This window comes from Platichthys flesus, chromosome 18 (assembly GCF_949316205.1).
Source record: "Platichthys flesus chromosome 18, fPlaFle2.1, whole genome shotgun sequence".
Taxonomy (NCBI): domain Eukaryota; kingdom Metazoa; phylum Chordata; class Actinopteri; order Pleuronectiformes; family Pleuronectidae; genus Platichthys; species Platichthys flesus.
The window spans coordinates 10,305,162-10,322,096 of record NC_084962.1 but is presented as its reverse complement, the minus strand read 5'-3'; the positions used below and the strand labels follow the sequence as shown (position 1 = coordinate 10,322,096).

At 41.2% G+C, this 16,935-nt stretch overlaps 1 protein-coding gene across 2 annotated transcripts; it reads left to right on the top strand.

The window, feature by feature from the left end:
- The first annotated feature begins 10,773 nt into the window (after positions 1-10,773).
- On the top strand, positions 10,774-15,693 carry LOC133973759 (uncharacterized). 2 transcript variants are annotated; one of them, XM_062411803.1, is made up of 7 exons: positions 10,774-10,913; positions 11,353-11,421; positions 11,977-12,098; positions 12,341-12,434; positions 14,369-14,410; positions 14,603-14,800; positions 15,003-15,693. In XM_062411803.1, exons 2-7 carry the CDS (start codon positions 11,361-11,363, stop codon positions 15,284-15,286), a joined length of 801 nt encoding a protein of 266 aa, XP_062267787.1. In that variant the 5' UTR covers positions 10,774-10,913; positions 11,353-11,360; the 3' UTR covers positions 15,287-15,693. The 2 variants fall into 2 exon arrangements, with proteins under 2 accessions (XP_062267787.1, XP_062267788.1); XM_062411804.1 differs by lacking the exon at positions 14,369-14,410.
- The last annotated feature ends 1,242 nt before the right edge of the window (positions 15,694-16,935 follow it).

The following is a 16,935-nucleotide window of genomic DNA, read 5'->3' as shown; positions in this document are numbered from 1 at the left end:
AGTGTCTGATTACAACTAATTTTGTGTCTAATAATTTGTATTAATTCCCAGTGTTTGACAAGAAACCAAAATACCACCACACTGAAGTAATACTATGTAAGTCAGGATTTTTCTTGGCAGCTGCAGGAAGAAAAAGTTACAAACTTACGAAAGCTGAACTAATGATCCAATGATGTGGAGCGTTCTTTCTTCTTCTGTTGCACATTTAGTTCTTAACCCCGTCCCTGTGGCGACAAGTTCAGACATCAGCAGCTGTTGGAGGCTGTGTCGGGTTGCCAGGTTATAACTGTCGTTACAGCTGTCGTAACAGGAGGTAGGTATAGCTTCTGATGGTGTGTGTATGTGTATGTGTGTGTGTGTGTGTGTGTGTGTGTGTGTGTGTGTTTGTGTGTGTGTGTGTACTTTTCTTTCAATAATTGTGTGGACATTTTGGGCGTTTATGTGCACATCTTCTGAAAACCTAATTATACCGAGGAAAGAGACTAAACGGAGCAGTACCACAGGGAATTATAGGGGGCGTTGCAGCCAATAGTTCATGTGATCATCTGACACGAGGAAGAAATTTCAACAGTGGCAAAAACTTGCTTTAGGCTCATTCTTACGAATCACAACCTCCTCCACTGTCGCCATGTTTGCTGTCAGAAAGTCTCAACTCTGTACTGCCCTCTAGTGGATGCATTGCTTGACAATGATGCCAACATAAAGATGGAAGTATATTCATAGTATCAGTTACATAATTGAAACAGTCTATCTCTTTTCTTACCTACAGGAAGTATGAATTAACCTTTGAGGTTATGCAGTCTGTTGTGATGGTTAGGGTCAGGTGGTATAGCAATATGTTAATGAGTGTCCTTGCAACTATGGAAAGACAAGAACGAGTATGTGTGTGTGTGTTTGTGTGAGTGTGTGTGTGTGTGTGTGTGTGTGTGTGTGTGTGTGTGTGGCAAGGTCATCACTGAACTCTGAACTTGCCTACCAGACACCCAGCAACACAACTGTCAAGCCCTCGTGCTGCTTGGTGATATATTATTCATGTTTTTCCTTCCGGTTCACACACACATATATAATACAGTTTGTACACACCATGTAGAAGCACAGGTCTCAATCTCTATTGATGTTTTGGTTTTGACACAGCAGCGTTTTTAATGTGCGATTTCTTCCACTCCGGGGCATCTTTTAAATCCAAAACAGATTTCAGGATCAGCGGTGCCACCAGCCTTTGATCACACTCACCCCGTGATGAGATTCATGTTGCCAAAAGTCTGGAGTGTGTTTACACACAGTGTTTACAGCTCTCCGGTTAGCCGCCCCCTGATCCCACTGAGTTCTTACGCACAATAAGCTGTTTACTGTACATGCATCTTCATATCCCCATCATTAATAATTCCTCGGATGGTAATATTGCACAGAACACGGCGCTATAAGCACAAAAGCCAACATTTGGCTGCATGATGAGTTTGCAGGAGGCTGAACTCTGGCCGGTGTTGCAGAAGCAGACTCCTGCTTCTGTTATTAATGTTCCAGCAGGAGATTTGTGGACTTTTCCAAAGATGAACGACCTTATTTCCAAGTTATTGCACAAAAAACATTTAACCCTTTGATAGGATTCTTGAATTTCTTTGATTCTTGAGAGAGTTTTTATCAATGCATGTCGTTTATTGGTTTGTTAAATTGTTTGTAAGCAAGGCCACATAAAAACCACTGGACGATTTCCAGGAGTTTTGGTGAAATTTGGGCGTGGATCTCTGAATAATTGGATGAATCCAAGACTCTATTTTTTTTTACTTTCTTTAACATTGAAGGACAGGTTGTTTTCTCAAAGATTTCAGTATATTCCTTAGCTGCGGAGCCAAAGGGTCAGGTGAGAATTTTTTTGCTTTTTTCTCTTGCAGCTCTTTTGAGTTACCTCACAATATTCTTACATTATTATGTGTCAAAGGTTATGAATCAGTAATTATTGTTGTTAAAGGAACTGAAATGTGTCTCAATTACTAATAGAATAGTTGGAGAGAAGTAACACAATATCTCTAAATTGAATTGGTTGATTGTGACAGTGAAGACGAGACTCCAGGAAGTTACCGCAAGCAGCCAAGAAATACACAGGGTCCGTCTAAATTCTCACAACATGGCCGCTGTACATTGTGGTTTTTTCACATATCAAACTAAAATTGATAATTGGTGAGTTGTGGATTCACTGGTTGACCAGGTTTGTTTCTTCCAAATAAACCTGTGGCTGACTGTTTCCCCTCCTCTAATCTTTATGCAAAGCTAAGGCAACCAGCTGGCTCCACCTCTGTTTTTACTGGAGGAATATGAGATGAGTAACAATCTTCTTATCTGACTCTCAGCATGAAAGCAACTAAGCATATTTCCACGAAATGTCAAACTGCGTCTTTAAAGGGACGGAGAGTTGATGTTTTAATGGAGCCTGACAGTGAAAAGGGTGATGTGAGGTCAACCTGAGGGAAGCTATTTCACGGGTGGACACAACTTCTAATACTTTTAATCACGTGCTGATGTGTGTGTGTGTTTGGTAAATGAATGACTGTGGTGTAAAATACTGCCCAGCCTGGGAATGCAATGAATATGACAATGAATGAAAGAGTCCAAAAGAGCCGAGCTTTGCAGACAGTGTACTAAACATGCACAGAGTAGCAGCCATATATTGTTTTTTAAGAGGGACGATAATAGTCTGAATATGGGAGCCGACATTTTGAGCTGTTGACATAATTTTGAGCCAGAGACTGCACCGTAGTGACGGGGCCACAGCATTGGGTTCCTGCATGTGCTCGACCAATTCAGAGTCAGTCTCAGTTGTCATTGTATAACGTTTCACCCAAAACAACAACTTAAAAACCAAGTCCCAACCTGAGTTGTGAAGACGGAAAATATCCCGGATGCGAGCGCGGCCGTCTTTCACATTTGTAGACCGAGTCACCACAGCAAGCGACCGGGTGTCAGTCTCAGTTTTAAGAACTTCTCAAAATGACAGATGTGTCCTTATTTTAGTTTGATCCATGTACCATCCACTAACATGGAGAAGGTTGAATTTATGTCTTATACTCTAGCCAGCCTCCAGGGGGCAAAGGGGAGGATTTGTCTTCAGTTTTGGGGAGCTGTCATGTCGTCCATCTTTATTTACAGTTTACGGTAGAAGCACAGAAAATGCAATGCAGTATATAGGTTTTCATAGATCCAACTGGCTCCGTTTCTCTTCATCAGTTCCTTTGCATGTTGTTTTAAATAGAAGGGATTGGTCGTGCTTTAGCTGTATCATAGCATCTTTGATGTAAATTATAATTTTCCAGTCAGCAATCCTTGTTCTATATCGATACTTTGGAGATCCATTTTAATCTTCTCACGGATTCATTTGGCATCGTGGTGCAATCTTTTTGAAAGCACAACCCAGCCCTCTGCAGCGCGCCACAACATTAGTGTATTCTCTGTTTTACAGAAACAAAATAATAAGACGTATGTTGTCGCATTATTTAGCATTATGTTCACAAACAGAATTCAGATACGAGTCCTGCAGGCCAGTGTTTGTCAGAGAAATGAGGAGGATGGTTAATTCGCGGCTGAGGTTTGTCAACCTGAGAGCCCTGTTCTGTCATCACGGCACTGAAAGGTAATCTGGTTCTCCATGCTACTGTTGTGATCAAAGAACTCACACTCCCATGACTATCACACACAACAACCCACACAGACACAATGAGGCTCGACATACATACACACACACACAAGCAAAGTCATAATGTGGCACGCACATACACACACACACACACCCACACACATAGACACACAGACACAATGAGGCACGCACACACACACACATATGCACAGTAAAGGCACAACACACAGACACAAATACATTACAAATGCATTCAAAAGGAGTAAAACCTAACATCGCGACTTACATTTAAACACACACTCAAACAATGCAAAGGTATAACCCACAGACACAAATACGAGTGCACTCACACAGACTTAACAGGACATACACACGTGCAAATACACAATGACCCTCGCACGCACACGCACACGCACGCAAAGTCTCTCAAAGCAGCTGCAAAACAGAATCTAACAAGAGATCAATTCAAGTTGGACCGAAAAGGAAAATTTATTTTATTTTCTATCATTTCAGCTTCTCAGGGGTTTTGTTTGAAATAAATAAAGACGTGGCTCATGCTCTGGCTCCCTAATGGTTTCAGAACGTGCACAGATGACCGTCTGAAATTAAACAAATCCCAGCCCAGTTCAGGAGGCACTTGTTTTTGAGCGGCTGGTAAATGTCATTTCCTACCTTAATGCACACATTAGTGTTTTTAAAAACGTGCAGTATACCGACATCAATCGTCATTGCAGCCCACAACATCCACTGTACCAAACCCCCACCGGCCTTCCTCAAGAGGGACTCTAACCAGCCCTCCTTTCATGCTTTAGTCACCCCGCCAGGACTGCAGCAACATTCCTCCTGGCTCAACTCCCAAAGCACTCTTTAGCCCTTACATCCAGCAGACACACACACAAACACAGCCCGCAGTCCCACCGCCGGTTCCACCCGGCTGTTTGTATCGAATACAAAACCGCGGCGCTCAAACCTCCGGGCCTCGAGTCTGGTTGTGCACGTCAGCCTCTGTGATCTGCATTCTTTCGTTACCTGCCACTTAGCTTTCCTCTCCCTGCGGCAGGATGGCTACCCCCCAGCCCCCCCCCTGCCTCTACCCCCACCTCCTCCTCTCTAAAGGTGGAATGACTTGACTCGAGACAGATCAGCTTAGTCATTCCCCATTTTCCAATGTATAACCCAAAGACCTGTCGCTTCAATAAATACATCACGTCACCTCCGAGATACATCTCATATTTTTTCATATATGTATATATATATTACTTCTTCCCTCTTCTGCCTCCTCAGTGAGTGCATTTGGGAGAGTACAGGTTGTACTAACTGTTAAACAAAGAGATGCAATGCAGTGACAGGTAAGATTGAAGTGATTTAACTATTCATCTAAAAAAACATTCTTTGTTTTTTCCTTCCTTCCTGGGGACTTCAGTCAGAGGATGCTACAGGGCGAGCGAGCGAGCACCAAAGAGAACGGGGGGAAAAGCACGAGAGGGAGAGAGAGATAATGAGGAGGGGCAACACTGAGACAGTGGAGAAGACATTGAGTAAGATAAATTGCCAGAACTGTACAGACCGAGCAGCTTGGTGTTCCGTCTCAGCAACTCGGCGCCCGAACAGCTCACATAGAAGCTGGTAGACGTCGTCAGGTAAAACACTCATTGTATATATATTCAATAAATTAAGATTCAAGATATGTAAATGAAACAAATCCTCTCGTGTCAGGGATGAGTTAGGACGGCAACTAAGTTTTCTGTTACTATGTGTTTTTAAATCAATTTTAATTGAAATAAAAAATGTCCATCACTGTTTCCCACAGCCCAAGGTGGAGAATTTTAAATGTTCAGTCATACAAAATGAAGAAATCAACAGGTTGAGTCAAGGAGAAACACAATAGTTAACATTTTTGGTGTCAGTCACTGCTTTGGTCCAGACTGAAATGTCTAGAAATGCACTGATTGGGTTGCTATGATAAGTTGTGAAGGTATTGTTGGTTCTCTTGGGATAAATCATTACAATTTTATATGATTTTAAGTCAATTCAAATTTAAAACATTTTATATAATTTTATAAATACCTCTGTAAGTTACAATCCAATCCGTAGGGTATTTTGTGTCAATTGTGACTTGTTCTTAACATGTGTGGTTGGAATGTGCCATTTGCTTGTCTTGTGGTGATGCCGGTTGCCACTTTCTTTTGTAACTGTAAAAGTGACTTGCAGCAATTGAGCCGTGGGTGAATCAGGCAGTAGGACTCAGTCCACAGAACCTAAAGCTGCACCACAGCTGCTGCACAAAGAGCTGTTCATCTTTTTATTCAAAGTTCATTGAAGCTTTACTCGAGCTGAAGCTTTTACTATAATGAGTTGTTGTTTTGTCGCAAACACACTGTTGTTGTGATTGCCAATTTCACTTACATTGATGAGTCCCAGCCGCTGCTCGTACAGCTGCATTATGTGCGTCCAAACTGCCCCAAATTCAAAACTGCAGTCTAATCTTTATTAACTAAAATGTTCATGTATTTAAAGCTCATTATTGACATTATTCGCATTGACATTAGCTTTACTGATTAGAACGCTAAAATGAGCTTGTTAGGAACTTTTCTCGGCGCGATCTTCTTATTGACATTGTGTGGGGTTTGGGTTTCACATTCTTACTCATTCTTTAAAAATAGTTTAACATAATTAAAATGTTTTGTCGCATTGTGCATCACCCTGTGAATGGATAGAAACGGGGACAAATTTGAGTGGGAATGAGCCACATCTATTTTACTGCTGTTACGTAAGCCACCCCCATCAGCCCAATTCAGTCAGTGCCCGGAGAAAATGTGTGGTGGGGGGGGGGGGGGGGGCTGTTTAATCAAAAAAGAGTGTCACATTAATTCAGACAAATTTAAGCAATCTAGTTTTCTAATAAAGCTGTCATATTTGCATCCTGTGACTTACACTCGCCATCGTTTTAGATTAATTCCCGTCACAACCCTTTGATTTATGAATGCATAATAACTGAGGGCAATGTCTGTGACTGTGAGAGAGAGAGTGAGTGTATTTGTGTGTGTGTGTGTGTGTGTGTGTGTGTGTGTGTGTGTTTGTGTGTGTGTGTGTGTTTTTGTGTGTGTGTCTGTCTGCGTCAACGAAGCCTTGACTTTTAATCGAACATGTTGCTTCTGCCGAGATGAGAGAAAAATCACATTCTTACAATAATTGACCGTGTTAAAAAGGAAAGATCAGAGTCGTGAAGGCGCACAGCCAGTTGCATCATCGGTTCCGCGTTTTTACAGCAGCCTCTCATCTTTCCTTATCTTGCGGCCGTTTGTTTGAAAGCACTGGACACCGAAGGATGTCCTCTCTCCACTTGACATAGTTCGTTTTGTAGGCATTCACAGTTTCTGAATGAAGACTTTGTCTGAAGAAAGGTTGACATCTGCTCTATCCGGTATACACGGATATTAAGAGGATTTGTGTCTGTAACCGGTGCTTCAAGGTGTTTCCTCTCTTTGTGGCAGCTGTGCAGAAGAACATGCGAGGCGTTCTCTGTGGACAGTGACAACAATTATGGGCTGTATGTCCCATTTTTGATTATCCTTTGGTTTTTAGTGACAGTACCCGAGTGGCAGCGTTTTCTTCTGCTACTTTACAAAAGTATATGGATTTTATGCACGGAAATATAAGACTTCTTCCATCAAAGCAACTGGTTCGATACATGTGAGTCAATTCCACCTCCCTGAAGGAATATTATCAGGAAGACATTACTCCAGCTTGTCAACCCATCTGTTGTTTCCAAATGACTGGAGGTACATGCTTTCACATCACTGCAAAAAGTAACTGAAGTGCATACAAGGGGCTTCTGGATGCACGTCATCCTGTGATCATAACTCAATGAGAACTCAACAGGTCAGATACAACATAAGAAGTCTGAGCTCATTTGCAAACATGTCCACTGATGTCAGTCTGCTTTGAGTTCACCTTTTCGTGTTCCAGCATCTGGAGTTAATCCTGAGGCGAGAGATGATGGAGCAGACAGAGGGTTCATCGTCAACCGAGCAAACACCTAAGACCAGAGGACTTTGTGCTCGGAGAACTGTGCTCTCTGAGGCAATTAGAGAGTTTGAGCAGATTTGAGCCAACGTGAGTCTTGATCATCTTAATGATGAACTAACCAGCTCCTCAGGGAGGCTCCATGCATTCCTGCTTTTTGGCCGCATCTCATAGAACCTTGGTGTTTACTGGATGATCCCAGAGCTTGGATTAAAATGAAGACAGATTGCACAGTCGGTGTCTTTGCCCTTCAGGAAATTGGTTATTCTGTGTTTTGCTCAATAGTAATTGAAGTTGTGGGCAGAATATAGAAATGTATCTTTATGCCTTTTGGGAACAACATTAATGAAAATAAATCTACTTAAGTTATAAAGACACAGAGAATGTTTAACATGCTTTTATCTCTTGATTACTGCAACAGCCTTTATTAACCGTCTGAAGCAAAGAGCTATTGATTGGTTCTAGATCTTACACAAGTCAACAGGGAGGCTTTTTAAACCAGAATCACAGTCTGTGGCTGTCATGTGGTTTGTTGTCATGTTGTAATCATGTGGTTTATAAAAATAAAGTTACACTATAATCCAATTTAAATGAATCAGAAAAGCTTCATATGTCACATGCTGACGCTTTTGTCCAGAGCAATTTACATCGTTAGAGCACTCAGCATTTATGAGGGGCCATTTTTAGGGGTTCAGTATCGTGCCAAGGACACTTAGGCATGCAGATGGGATAGAGTGGGATTCGAACTGGCAACCTTCTTGTTGCAGAACACCCGCTCTATCCCCTAGGCCACACTCTCCCCATGCACCTTGCACCACCTCAACTCTGGTGTCCCGGTCATCCGCTCAAACCGTCCGAGCAGAGGCAACCTCATTCAGGTCCCAACTTCGTGCTTCACCCCCCAACCGCCACCAGTTTCTGGGCCCTGGGGAAGAGAAACTCTTCATTCACAGGAATTGTGCAATGGTGGTCTACTTCCTGTAAGAGTCGAAACGCCAGATTTCTTTGTGAGCAAGAAATTAATTTTCCTTCTTATTTAATCGTTCTCGTGAGTTTCTCTGTACATCTCCACTGATTGAAATGATTTGTGTTGCCATCCTGCTCACTTAATAATTTGTGCTGGGTGTATTTATTGTAAAAGACATTTGTACTCGATAAATAAAGTACCCTGAGCATGTTGCCAGAAAAGCAAACTACAAACATAATCACATTGGAGAAAATGCAAACTCCACAAAGTATAAGACAATGGGATTCGAACCAGGAACCATCTAGCTGAGAGGCAACAGTGCCAGCCATCACTTCACCATGCTGCCCAACCAGTCATGAAATCCTGTCACTCATAAACAAGACCAGCAAGTAAGAATGACACATGTTTGTTGTAAATCCTGGCTCCAGCCTTAAATCTGCAGTGAACAGTTAGACTGGAGGCCAAACCATCCTGTTGAGATTCCTGCCGACTGGATCAAACACATAGACTCCTTGTACTCAATTATCATCTTCCAGCCAAAGATTGCCACTGCTTGTAAAAAAGAAACCACTCTGCTGAACAAGCTTTGCAGTGAAATGTTTGACTAAGTAACTTTCTTTTTGTATGCATGTTTTCCCAAAAGGACGGAGAATATCAAAGAGCTTCTGTTGTTTTCGTTGTAAATAAAGCATTAATCTCTTCTTTTGACACAATTAACGTTTGTGTTGGGTTCCACTGTAGAGGTTTCAAAGCCTGAAGTGAAATATTAAAAGCATGTGAGCTGCACAGGATAGGAACAACGCCAAGCCGTTGAAGGAGCAGTAGCACATGTTCAGTGGTGCATGTCATCACGTACAGAGCAAGCGACACAGAGCGATCTGCACAAAACTGTCTCATATTCCATCAACATACATGACGGAGACTAAGAAGCACCACCGGGAGCTGTCGGGCCCCCTGAGGAAAGTCTGACACAGGAGAGAAAAGCCCTTCACTCACTGACAGTGTCACAGCTTCGAGGGGAAAAACACTCAGCTTCCAACACTTGCAGACAAACTGCTGAGTGACATTAGACTTGGATTCTACATCGCTCCTCGCTTTTCTTTATTCTTCAGCACCGTCATCTGCAATGCTGTGTGTTTGTTGGAAAGAACAGAAAGCTCGACTCACTCATTTCATGGAGAAACAGATAAATACACACAGTGCACACACAAGAGACAGGGTACACCCATGACAGGACAGACATATGAGACAAACTCAGATTCACAGCTATGGGCAATTTTGTGTCTCCAATTAATGGATGTCCTCCCCATGTCTGCACTCCCCAAAGACCCTGATCGGCCAGCAGGTTTGGAACCAGAAGCTTTAATCTGTACTAACCAGTAAAACCAGCATGTGATCCCTTTGCAGAAAATGTCTCCAACACACAGTTTGGTCTTTGTCATGCTCCCATTTATCTTGATTTTTACAAGCAATCATTTAGTCACATTTTAAAGCAGAACAAAGTTAATAGATTTGAGAGTAAGTCATTAGATAATATGATAAATAAAATATAACATAAATATTAAGTCTTGCAGTAGTTTATCACTGCATCCACACACAGAGTCTGTTAAGAGAAAGAAGGATATTATTTCCAAAAGCCTAACAAAATGCCGCAGCGCAATATTATCATAATATTACATTACTTCCCATGAGGTATTTTTTCAGTTGTTGCACTATTCCTGTTTGCACTTCTCTCATCCTATAATCCACCATGTGCCGTATGACTGCATAAATTGTTGTACTAGGTACATGCATATATGTTCTGTACACCGGGAATCAGAGAGAGGCGGTATACACATCGTGTGCATTTGAAGAAATGACAATAAAGTTAACTTTCCCTTTTACTTGAAAGCTTGTGCAGTGCTACCCTCTGCTGGTTACACTCGACATGGGAACATAAACATGTTACTGAAGATGATATATATCTGGCTAAACGATGACAGTGCTTATAATAACAATAATAATCATAATAATCAAAATAATAAATTGTTAGTAATAATTACATAATATGTCGCCGGAGGACCAGCATGAAATGGACGCACCCCCGTTGACCCATGTTCGCAGTGTCGTTAACAGATGACATTCTAACTTTCACTTTCTCTTCTGTCTTGACTGTTATGGTCAGACGCACTTGATCGCCAACGAGACGAACCCTTGATGCCTTAAAATTTTGGACAGTTATTGATTATTCTTATATTAAATATATATTGATTATTAGAGTCAATCATCTATCGCGTGACTCGGATCAAAAAGGTCAGTGTTTCTTTTTACTTTTCTTTTCCTTCCACCATTTTCTCCAGTGTAACGTCTTGAGGTTCATTCTGTCGTCACAACGGGTTTATGTCTTGTTTTTGTGATATGTTATCAAAATCATCAAGTCAAAGAGAGAGGCAGAGGGGGAGGGGGGACAGAAAAACAGGGAGAAACGGGGGCGGGGGGGGGTAGAGGGGTAGAGGGGAAAGATACTGGGGGAGAGAAGTAAGGAGGGAGGAAGAGGGAGAGAGAGAAGGAGGGAGGAAGAGGGTGAGAGAAAGAGAGGGGTTAGGGGGAGGGAGGAAGAGATGGGGTAGGTGGAGGTAGAAAGAGAAAGTCAGAAAGAAAGAAGGAGGAAGACATGAACAGAGAGGTTCATTGTTCTAAAAGTCCTCTTGTAGTTATTTATCTGTTTGTTTTTTGTTTGTTTTTTCTTCAGGTGCAGTCATGGGAGATTTACTGAAGGAAATACAGATCATGTCCCCAGAGGCAGCAGACGCCCTGAAACGTGAGTGAACTTTTCTGACACACATATCCACAGGAAACACACACACCACCACCATACTGACCAAAATGATATGATCAATATTTTGTTAATAAGTCCAGTAAATTTAGCAGATGCAAGTAACTCAATATATTTATTAGAAGTAGAAATAACATAGCACCATATAACAACACACTTGCTAAATTAACATTTAAGAGTGTAGACTTGAGCTTGCTAAGGAAGTCACTTCTGAGGATTATGCTAATGCTGAAGACGGTACATTAAATTGTCTGCTGCTTCTTCTGACACATTTTAAGACACAAAATTAATACAGGTTGCCACGGCAATCATGGTAATTAAAGGTAGAACAGCTCCACCTTATAGTCAGAACTTGACCACAGTATATAGTGAAGCTGGAAGCAGCTCCCCCGCTGTAGCTTTATTGTACAAGCACCAGTCAGGGCTTAGTCCTCCCTCAGAGACACTTGAACACCTGAAAGGGAAATTCAAATGGACTGATTTTGTAACATTATCAACAAAACTACCTGCTCAACACCTGCGTACTGTATTTATTTATAGAAGCAGGTTTTGTAACCGACAGTGACATCCAGTCACTGACTCGACTGGACCTGCATGAGCTGTTACCCGGACGCAAGGATCTCAGACTGAGAAAAGACTTGCTTGATAAGATAAAAAAATCGGTGAGTTAACAGGTTATAAGAAGTTGTGATGAAGAAGAGCTAAGTAGAGATACATAACTTGGGAACTAGTAACCAGGAATAATAATAATGAGTAGAATGCTCAATTAGTATTATATCTGTTGTATTGTTTGTGTTTCAGAGGCCAGCAGTTATGTCGCTAAAAGAACTGGGAGAGCTGCAAAATAATTTGGCCATCTGTAAGTAAACATGGCATTTCTAACACTTTCACTTTTGTTTTGCAGTCACAATTGACAAGTTCAGAGATCCTCCCTAATGATAATGTTGACCCACCGAAGAACAACAACAAAAGGAAGCTGGACTCAAAAGCTGAAAAAGGTCATACTTCTGCTTTATTTTGGTGTCATTGTATCCTAAACTGGTCGATGTGCGTCATTTGATCGATCACTGCAGTTGTCTGACTGACTTTTTGATACTTTGAATTCATCCATCCATCCAATGTCTTTACCTTATTGGAGGTTGGGCCGGTAATGGGGCATTCCAGACGTCCCCGTCTCAAGCCACGGTCTCTAGCTCTTACTGACGGGGATCCAAAGGTTTTCCCAGGCCAGATGGGCTATGCAATTCCTCAAGTGAATTATGGATCTACCCTAGCTTATCCTCCCAGTTGGCTGTGCCCAGTAAACCTCCAGTGGAAGGTGCCCATGAGGCATCCTGACCAGATGTCTGAACCACCTCAACTGTCCCCTGCAGCTGCAGTTCTACTCTGAGCTCCAGATGTCTAAACTCTTCATACTATATCTCTATGGCTGAACCGCAGCTAACCTACCAGGGAAACTAATTTTGGCTTCTTGCATTCACAACCTACATTTTTCAGTCACTGCTCAGTGGTCTCATTTATAAAAGATTCCGCAGGATTCATACTTAAAAATGTACGTACGTACAAAAGCCGGAAATGGCTTACACAAAAGATAGTTCAGTCCACCTGATGACGTTCGTACGTGGATCTGCCTCCATATCCGTCCTCCACACACCCACTTTCAACCATAAATGGTCAATGCAAAGCACGGCGTGAATATCAAATTATGCTGCTGACCAATGGGTTTCCACCGTGAGTCCTGACGGGGTCACGGCATCAAGCGATGTGAAGAGGATGTGAAACTTTCTGACACCGACATCGAAGTGTTTGTTATTGAGGTGGAGGTGATGAGCGACTTTATTGGACAGCAGTGATGTCACTTATAAAGAAAATACACTGGTACTCTGCCGCTGCTGCTGTGGATAACACAATGTGTGAGATCAGAAATCGCTGAACCCTCGCTTCCTCCTCGTCCTTCCATTCGCATGCACACATCACGCAGAACCCCGCACCACTGTCGAGGCAGTATTTATTTATTTAGAGCATCGGACCGATTCCCTCATATCAGTGGATCCTCAGCTCCAATCCGGGATATTATTTGGAAAGTTTCTTCCTTTATTGTAAGTGATCTCTTGTGCGCTCTGTGCTCTGTGCGCATGATGACACAGTCAAGTTCACTGCAGTGATTTAATGATACACGCACAGTGCTAGAAGATATTATTAATAAAACCTATTAATGACTCGGCTCTTTAACTCCGCTGTTAAATCGAATCTGAACGTAATTTGCTGTAAGTTGTTTTCTATATTTAAAATGTCGCGCGAGCAAAACTAAGCTGTTGGTTTTAATGCAAATGATGAACTGGATCAATAATCTGGCTGCAGTTCACCACCTCACGTCTGCCACTTTCCCCTCTTCAAAACGTTAGTATGCATGGGTCAGAGTTTGAGTGGAAATACGCAACAAATAGCTTTTATAAATCCCAACGTTTGAGTGAGAAGTGGCGTACGCAACGGTTATAAATCAGACTCAAGAGCTTTTGAGCGCAGGTGAAGGTTGGAATGTAGATCGACTGGTAAATCAAAAGCTTTGCCCTGTGGCTCAGCTTCTTCTTCACCACAAACATTCCGGTACACCGGCTGCACTACTGCTGATGCTACACCACCCACCTGTAAATCTCATGCCCCACCTTACTCTCACATGTGAACAAGACCCTGAGATACTTAAACTTCATCACTTGTGGCCAAATCTGGAGAATTCAAGAAAGTGAATAGGCGACAAAATGGTGTTAAAGTATGTGTGTCTCTGTGTGCGTGTGTGTGTGTGTGTGTGTGTTTGTGTACTATGGTATTATTTCAGAACCTCAAATTCAACATCTTGGGAGCATTTGTTTAATATAAAGACTCCAATTGATAAAAAGAATACAACCAACTGTGGTTCTGTCTTTCCAATTAGGAGACTCAAATGCCAGGACGTCAGCACACTACTCTCAGGAAGGTAAGTTGAATAATTAAACAATCAGCAGTAGCAGCACAGTACTACTCGTAGTAGAAGCAGTAAAAAGGTCTGATTAACCGGGCTTTATTTATCAAAATGGGAGCTTACAATTTTGTCCTTCACTCATAGCAAGATCACTCGATTCTTGTAATTGTACACTTGTGAGCTTCACAACCTTTTTTCTTCCTATAGTCACAGTGAAGTACAAGATGGTTGTCGCAGGTCAAACCTTTGGCGCCCATACACAGCTGATGGATCAAGTGAATCGCGCCACTAAGGGCAACGTTGAGCTTTTGGAAAACTCTCAGGACAGCCAGATTATTATTGTCTTCTGTCCAATCACGTCACGCGTTGAGTCCGACGTGAAGGCAGCAATGACTGGTGTCCCAGGTAAGGGCCTTTTTGCAGCCAAATTCATTTGAACAAAAAGCTCAATATAATTTGTTTGAAATGTGAGATGTACGCAATCAACATTTAGCTGCTAAGATATTGATATATTACTAACATAGTCTTTTTAATTCAGAATTCAAAGAAATATAAATGTCTTGATTATATACTGTGTACATAAAATATGTATCTTCCCCCCCAACAGGTGACAGACCCATCATTCTGGTGAAAATGCACCATGTATGTGAGTCCAAGTCCTCACTGTGTTTCAATACATCGATTGATGACAGGAATGACGTGTTGCAGGTCAATGTTTTCTACCATGAGAACTTTCCTGGGTTATTGAAGTGCCAACTAAATGAAAATGCTGTCTATGAGATCCAACAAGAATTACTGAAGCACAGTGTTCATAGAAGTAAAGTTACCAGCCGAAGTACTTCTGGTCAGGTTCCTGAAAATCAGGCAAAAAAAGCTAAAAAAAATGCGTAATGGACTTTTTTGGACAAGGACAACAATCTTGTTCACAAACAAACAACAGGGTGAATACATAACCCCTTTTATGGAGGTAAAAAAATAAACAATGCAATGGATGGTATCAGCTCCAACATCAGAAACAAAATGAAAAATATTATTATTATTGGATCTTGAGCTAAATATATATTATAAGTATGTTAAACATTGGTATAACTTTAAAATCACAGAGGAGAAGATGACATTAATTGATCAGTTTTTTTTCCATGTCTGCTGTTCATTTTCTAAAGCTGCCATAATTTAATGTGTACATTTAGCTGTAACTGCTTACAATGAAATGCCTCAGAATGCATGATGTGTAATTACTGTACATGATAACACAAATAAACTTCAAGTATGGGTATGACCATAATGGCTTGAATGATTCTACAGTGTTTATCTTCAGAATGTATTTGTTTCGTATTACGTGCAACTCATTTAAGACTTTGAATGTTTAATGTTTAATAAATGTACTTAAATACATGCATACTTGCATTACTGTGTGGTTATATGCATATGTGTAGCGAATGTTTTTAAGAATTGTGGATTATTAAGGCCTTCAATTGGATTTAAACACTAGGGTCCAAATTATATCAGATTAGATAAGATAAGATAAAATGAGGATGGATGCATGCTTTGTTGATCCCGAGAGAAATGTTGTCATCCAGTAGCACACACAAGAGCATAAGAATAATAAAAGTTGAAAATGAGTCAAGAATAGGTTCACTGCGGTGAGATGAAAGTCTCGCCAACAGAATTACTAAAAAGCCTTCACTGTAGAGAAGTACGTGCTAATGGAGATACTGACAATACAAATATTTTAAGTAAAAGGTGATTGAAAGACACAAGTAACCAAGGCAGAGTATTAAGTAAAATATAAATACAGATTTCAAGATAAATAACGACAGCTATACAAAGTTGTGCATTAGACTAAAAGCCTGTAAAATTGTGGTACAGCAGATAGAAGTGTTTTTAAAATGAAAAGTGAAAACTGCAAGAAAAATATAAAATTGTCAGTTATTCGAGTATTTGGCAGCACAAGTACAAAATAAAATATAATGACAGAAATATATTGGAACAATTAGACACAAAAGAACAATGACACAGAAATGTACAGCAGTGCCCTTAAATGAAGCCAATCAGTACATCAGAGTGCAGGATAGCTTTTTTGAAATGTATTATGATACATTTCTAAATTATTATAAATGTGACATTTGTACTCGATAAATAAATCACCCTGAGCAGGTTGCTAGTCCAACAAACTACCATCACATTCACACCTTTGAACTGTGGGATGAAGCTAGTGTACTGGGAGAAATTCCACTCAGACTCAAGGTGAACATGCAAACTCCACAAAGTATAAGACACTGGGATTTGGACCAGGAACCATCTAGCTGTGAGGCAACAGCGCCAGCCACCACTTCACCATGCTGCCCAACCAGTCATGTGATCCTGTCACTCATAAACACGACCAGCAAGTAAGAATGAAACATGTTTGTTTTAAATCCTGGGTCCAGCCTTAAATCTGCAGTGAACAGTTAGACTGGAGGCCAAACCAGCCTGTTGAGATTCCTGCCGACTGGATCAAACACATAGACTCCTGGTACCCAATTATCATCTTCCAGCCA